The sequence below is a fragment of the Triticum urartu genome, unplaced genomic scaffold, assembly GCF_003073215.2.
Source record: "Triticum urartu cultivar G1812 unplaced genomic scaffold, Tu2.1 TuUngrouped_contig_6682, whole genome shotgun sequence".
NCBI lineage: Eukaryota > Viridiplantae > Streptophyta > Magnoliopsida > Poales > Poaceae > Triticum > Triticum urartu.
In genome coordinates this window covers 1,156-7,415 of record NW_024117463.1, presented here as the reverse complement: position 1 = coordinate 7,415, position 6,260 = coordinate 1,156, and the positions used below count along the sequence as shown (strand labels likewise).

The 6,260-nt window shown below is 43.5% G+C and overlaps 2 protein-coding genes across 3 annotated transcripts; one reads left to right on the top strand and one right to left on the bottom strand.

Moving 5' to 3' along the window:
- LOC125530957 (EPIDERMAL PATTERNING FACTOR-like protein 2) lies at window positions 1-481 on the top strand (the record flags this gene model as incomplete). The annotated part of the gene is given in 1 exon segment (XM_048695368.1): window positions 1-481. A coding segment is annotated over 1 exon segment (145 nt), but the record flags the coding sequence as incomplete, so codon positions are not given.
- A 1,163-nt stretch (window positions 482-1,644) lies between these two features.
- LOC125530956 (GDP-mannose transporter GONST1-like) lies at window positions 1,645-5,956 on the bottom strand. 2 transcript variants are annotated; one of them, XM_048695366.1, is made up of 10 exons: window positions 5,725-5,956; window positions 4,683-4,850; window positions 4,314-4,539; window positions 4,062-4,201; window positions 3,438-3,567; window positions 3,146-3,244; window positions 2,806-2,960; window positions 2,405-2,521; window positions 2,225-2,322; window positions 1,645-2,132 (listed from the first exon to the last, which is right to left on the bottom strand). In XM_048695366.1, the coding sequence occupies exons 1-10, from the start codon at window positions 5,727-5,729 to the stop codon at window positions 2,074-2,076; spliced, it is 1,197 nt and encodes a 398-aa protein (XP_048551323.1). In that variant the 5' UTR covers window positions 5,730-5,956; the 3' UTR covers window positions 1,645-2,073. The 2 variants fall into 2 exon arrangements, with proteins under 2 accessions (XP_048551323.1, XP_048551324.1); XM_048695367.1 differs by lacking the exon at window positions 5,725-5,956 and having other exon boundaries at window positions 4,679-4,820.
- Window positions 5,957-6,260: the final 304 nt, after the last annotated feature.

Genomic DNA, 6,260 nt, shown 5'->3' with positions numbered 1-6,260 from the left:
GGTGGCGCCGCGGGGCAAGGGGGGGAGCCACTTCCGCCTGTCCGGAGCCTTGGGCGGCGGGGACGACGACGAGGGCTCCACCAACTACAAGCCGCTTAACTGGAAGTGCCGGTGCGCCGACAGGAGGCCGATCCTCAACCCGTGACGGCCGACGCCTGCTCAAGAAGAAGATGCTTGACGAGCCTCCGGCATCTTTGGTCCATCCCATCACACATCACATGGCTGCTGTAAGTTGTTGGGAGAGGCTGCATGCGCTAAGATCAACTACACTACTGTACATGGCTGTGCAAGGAGTGGTTGTTGGGACAAGTTTTGGTCAGTTTGTTTAGGTATAGAGTTTATGATGATGATGATGATGATGCTGGATGATCAACTACATGCTGCTAGTAATTTGGAGGTGTTGCACTAACTGATCAGCTGCTTCTGAGTTCCCCTATATTGTACTATAAGCTTGGTGGTGTAATTAAGAGACTGATATCACTTCGTGTTGTCGCTCTGATGGACTAACAAGGTCCTGTCAACACATTGGTACTACTAAACATACGCGACCTTTTCTGGATCGTCTGGAAAAACAAAAAAGATGAATGTCGGATGTAAATCGAGTTTTATTTACAAGAAAAATGGTACGTGTCCTTTTTTTTGTTTGGAGATGATAAAGGCTCTGAAAAGGGGGGGCCAAACAGCGAGACAAGAGCTTTTTTGGAGCCCTTGGAGCTACGCTCATCATTGCTGTGGCCTTGTCTTTTCCTCCGAAGAACTTGTGCCCGTAAGCAAAAGCATGTGATTCGTTCCCAGGACATGTCCTCCAGGCCCAGGGATTCGCCACCATCTCCTTGCACACAGACAGGCCCTAGCAGAGGACTCCAATAAGAAGATTGCCTACTCGCGTCAGCCAACAAGATACGTGGTTTGATCGTGTGATTTCTCTCTTCTGCTCCCGGTTAGGGTAATGAAGTGGAGTTCGTTTTTGCCCATTGATGATCTCTTATTTTTACAGAATTTGAAGTTCAGTGAGAGAGTACAAGCGAATATTGCCTCTATAGCCTGTGATGTGGTGTGGTGTGCATGCATGGCTAACTCAAGCCTTGAGCAAAGGTTACTAGAGTAGTAACTTGGCATCTGCATTCAACCAAGAGCCCTGACTGTCACGTGCAGATATGCAAAATCCTGCCTACCAACCTGAGTGCGAGAAAAGGACAGTGCTGAGCCAACATTCAATACTCTACTTTGCTCCAGTGAGTGAATGTATGACTGTGCGCGAGCTAGTCCTCCTCTCCTCTCGGCGAGGTCTAGCGAGTGACAAGTCATGTCTCGTGTCCATGGGCATTCAAGCGTCTGTCTCCTCTGCTCCCATTTTTTACTCTTCCTTTCCTTTTCTTTCTTTTTTCACACAAGGAGAGCAGTCAGAACATTTATTACTGTATGACAAAGCGTAAGGACACAGCTTAACAGCAAGAGGGAGGCCAGGCCACGGCCACACCCACAGCAGCAGTCAAATCTCAAAACAAGTCGGCCACACAAACTATAAGCAAGAACCAAAATACAGAAGAGAGAAACCAAAAGAGACGGCAAGCTAGGGCACAACACGCGTGTTGCTTGAGTGAGGTGAATGCGCTCGACCGGCAATGGGAAATGCACAAGAGATAAACCAGAAAGACATTTCTCAAAAGAGATGAGAGAATATACAGCAGCGATCTGCCCAGCCGAGTTGGTTTCAGAGGAGAACCTCCAACCCAAGAATTACTACCTGTATATGTGTATTTACCCAATCATCTATATCCCCGACTGCCTGGGATTTCAGCAGCATCTAACCATGTATCTTACAGAGGACGTATATATGCCACCATCCACCAACCAACCACAAGAGCGACGACAAGAGAAGATCCAGGACGGCTTCGAGAGCAAAAACAAAACGAAGCACCAGGCTAACTAACATGACGTTGTCTCTTGTCTTGCCAGCTGGGAAACAACCTCACACCTGCACAAATTTCCCAGTCTGGTTTGAGGGAGCAGACTGCTTTTTTTTATGATGACCGCAATCCTGCCCTCTGGTAGGAATGGGATATGGAACATCTATGACTGGGAGTTTTCGCGCAATTTTGCCCTGGCGAAAAATACTCCTGCTAATAGCCCTGCGGGGTGATGGCATGTATGGTTTCTTTCGTTAGTGAAATGCAGTATATGTCAGCAGCCGTAAGGCAATATGGTCATAGACGAAACATACCGAACAGAATGCTGATGGAATTCTCCATGCTCGTGCGGACTTTGAAGAGAAGGATTCCGGCAATGGAAAGTGGGATCTTGTTGAGGGAACCTACAAGGCTGCAGGGCAATGTTGGCATTAGAAGCTCAACAAGAGTGAAGGGCGACGAATTTTGAGAGGCTTATCAGATTCATTTGGTACCTATATGTTGTTGCGCTTGTCTGACGAAGAAACCACATCGAAGTGAAGCTGATAGCGAGCCCCAAAACCCCGCTAGCAGTGATGACTAGCCAAAACGTAGGCATCCTCAGGAGAGGCCTGCAAATTCACTTCCCATAAGACACAAGTAGCATTTGCAATTACAACTAATTGTTCCGTCAGATGTGCTAGCTGCAGTAGTTGTATCTTTTTTTTAGAGATGCAATAGTTGTATCTTGATAGGAGCTTAAGCAATATTTTTTTACCAGCAGATAACACATTTAAGCCTATACACCACTTTCCTGTCAATAGTTGTATGTTGGAGGAGGAACCACAGTTTGCATTTAGTTATTAGGTTCATGCTAGAACATAAAACAAGTGAACGAGTGAAGTTTGAAGCTTACGTTTCCAACAGGTACTCCACTTCATTAAAACCAAGCACGAGGATAACTCCCAATGGTAGTGAAAGAATATTATTCAGTAAAACCATCGAAAGCTCATTCAAATTCCCAGATCTGGTGGCTTCCTTCGCACTATCCATTACATGCCTCAATGTAAGCTGGAAGCAAGTAGTTCATTTGTTAAAATTTATATGGAGGTACCTCACAACTGAAGATATTTGTCCTATAAACTAGAGTGTGAATCTTGGAACTGAATGTAAGAATCTAAAACATTTGGGAAGAGTAACAGTTTGATAATTGGCTGCATATTGTAAATTTTCAGTGGCATTGAGAAGAACAATACCGAATACGATGCTGTTAAAAAACAGTTTAAGATCTGCCATGTATAGCCGACTGCATGAAATGACAGATCTGTTACTCCTCCTGCAATGGCTGAGATTATCTACAGAAACAGAGAGACGAGTCAGGTCTTTAAGGGCCCAATAGTGTGTTAATTTAAGTCATGTTTCATGAACATCTATGATTAGATATATAGCAATGAATTGACTACATGCAATTATTCAGCAACAGAAGAAGAAAATAAGCCCCCTCAAGCATTCAAATCCTGCCCAAACATTCATAAATTCATGACATACCATCAACATTAGAGAAATCCAAACTTGTCTATCATGCTGCTTCTTAAAGAAGTAGGTTTCCCCAGAAGCAGTAAGAACATTGGCGACATTCTTCAATATAGTCAACATCGCAACATTGATGTACTTCAAACTGAAAGGTACAGAAAATGTTAAAATGTGCAGTGCTTATCTGGAATTTCCTTATTACAAGTTGAGGAACAATTTCTTCACAACTCATATGGAAATGCTCAACTCATAATGTTCAGAAAACTTAGAAATTTTCATAGTCTGAACAAACTAATTGAACATGAACAGAGAAAGAGCAAACGAGCCTCAGCACAACAAAATTTTACCCTTAAATGAAATCTATGGGCTATCAAACATTATTAAGCATCAATACTAATTTAAGGAGGAACAAGCTATATCCCATGTGTGTTCCTTTATGCATGGCTCTGAGAGTGGGGGCAAATGAATAGAGAGCAGTATTCATATTTTCCGAAATGGAGACTATACAATAGAAACATAAAATAATTGCTTAAATTTGATAAAAGATGCCCCGATACTGAAAGGATATAAGTACAGACCAGCATAAACTGCGCAGAAAACAGTCCTCAGATCAAAATGATTTGAAAATTTGATACATACCTAAACATGCTTGTAATTAGCATTCCGACAAATATGATGTTCACAGGCAACCAAACTTTGATTAACTTCCATGTTAGTGGTTCAGTTGAGATAACACCGGAGAGGGACAGTGTGGAAACTATGGTCACCGATACAATGTTCTGCAGCATAACATGATGAAGAAAATACTATCAGTGTTACCCACGCAGCAAATATCTATGAGAAGGAAAACAAGATTGCATAAGAAGTATATGGTCAGCCATAGCAATATACCTGGTAAAGCATCAGAAATATTCCAGCATTAAAACCATAGCCAGACAAAACAAACTTGTTAACCAAAATCATGCTGCAGGATGCTATACAGTAAGCAAGACCAGATAGAAGAGACTGATTCTGAATGTTTGGGAGCCTGAGGAAGTGTGACGGCCTATCTCTATCTTTTGAGGCCTCAACATCTTCCAAGTCAACGTCATCAACAGAGAAGGACCTCATCAAAGATCTGGAGAAAATATGAGACAAAAGCACAGTGCATTGTGTTAGCTCAGGCCATAAATGCTTCCTTGATATTTTCATTTGAGGAGGCGACAATGAGGTCCATAAATGCCTGCAAAATAACACATAGATCAAGAGAAGCTTACATGCCTGTTCCCAATCTCTCTCCTCATGGGACTTGCAAGTGCACCTTGTCCTCCAATCTGATCCCAGAGTTTACTCTTTTCTCCGTTCACGAGTGGACTAGTTGTAGTAATCTCCGGTGATTTTCTCCCGGTAGGGGTGCCAGGATCCACATGATTGCCTAAGTGTTGGATTCTACAAGGTAAAACAGTGCTCACAATCAACAATAATCCAATTATTTAATGCATGAATCTCTTATGTACTATGTTTAACAGTAGGTCCCATTTTTGTACTCTGGTCAAGCATGCATATGAAACCTATGATACTTCGAAACGCATCATAGTGGAGCAAAATTATAAGCATTAACAGTTTCCAAAAGAGTTCTGCGCATGTTCATACTATATACTTAAAAATGCATCGTAGTGGAGCAAAATTATAAGCATTTGCATTTTCCAGAAGAGTCACCACATGCCCCTACTCTACATAAAATCAAACTAAAAGGATCGGTTTCCACAAGAGTTTTCATATATCCGTACTATAAATAAAATCTGCTACAAGGGTTACTTCCAATATTTGCTCAGGATTTTCTGCCTGCGTGACACATTTTAAAATGTAGGGAGTTGAGATGAGCCCGGTTGAGACATTGAACAAGCCAATTTTCAAGCATCGTGAAATTACCCTGTGAAAATATTTTTCAAACATCACTGTGATTCAGACATTTAATTATGGGTTGCAGCATAACGGCGACATTTTGGGCGCTCTAATCACTCGTAGCACATACAGAGCACATGAACTTGGGATGCACCCTAGAACAGGGCCAAAACAAAACAAAAACTGTATACTGACATATTGCGCAGGGAGAGAGCAAAATGAGTCCTCCTCGACCGAATCCACGGTTAACAATTTACATATACACAAACTTACAGGTCCCTCCCAAACCTACCCTCAATCCATGGGAAATACACATATGTGGAAAACTAGACATGCTGGTTGGGAGGAAACCAGGCCGCGTGATTGATAGATAAAGGGGGAAAGAAAGGGAGTGATTAGGCGGAACCCTTCGCGTTACCTCATTCTGGGGGTCGCGAGCTTGGGGGTGTCCGGCGGCGACGAGCTGGAGAGGGCAGAGGTGGGATCCGGCGGTGAGGGCGCGCAGACGCTCCAGGCCCGACTTGCTCCGGCGAGAAGGCGGGCGGACAGGTGGAGGCGAGGGAGCTGGGAGGTCCGTGGTCCGTGGAGCAAGTGGGGGGAGGAAGAGGAGGAGCGGGAGCAGGAGGCGAAATGGTCGCCGCTGGCTCGGCATGAACCGAGACAAATGGCCCTTTTTCTACTAGTGCATGCGTGTGTGTAGTCCGTATTGAAATATCTAAGTGTCTTATAAGAAATGAAGGGAGTAACAGAGAAGAAGCGTCAGGTGTACCGGATAGTCACCCTGTGCGTTCGGTTTATTCGGTTTACATGGTTCGGTTTATACGGTTTTTTGGTTTGTACGGTATTAATACTTCGGTAAATACGGTATGAAATTAAAATACGGTTCAGTTTTGGTATATACCAAATTATTTCGGTATGGTTTCGGTATATACCATAAAAACCAAAGTTGACGCA

What these genes read in the sequence shown, in the direction of transcription:
- LOC125530956 (XM_048695366.1), bottom strand. An exon ending in TATTTCTGATGCTTTACCAG is followed by an intron (nt 4,202 to 4,313) that starts GTATATTGCTAT and finishes GTTATGCTGCAG; the next exon opens with AACATTGTATCGGTGACCAT. An exon ending in ACAAGCGCAACAACATATAG is followed by an intron (nt 2,323 to 2,404) that starts GTACCAAATGAA and finishes ATTGCCCTGCAG; the next exon opens with CCTTGTAGGTTCCCTCAACA.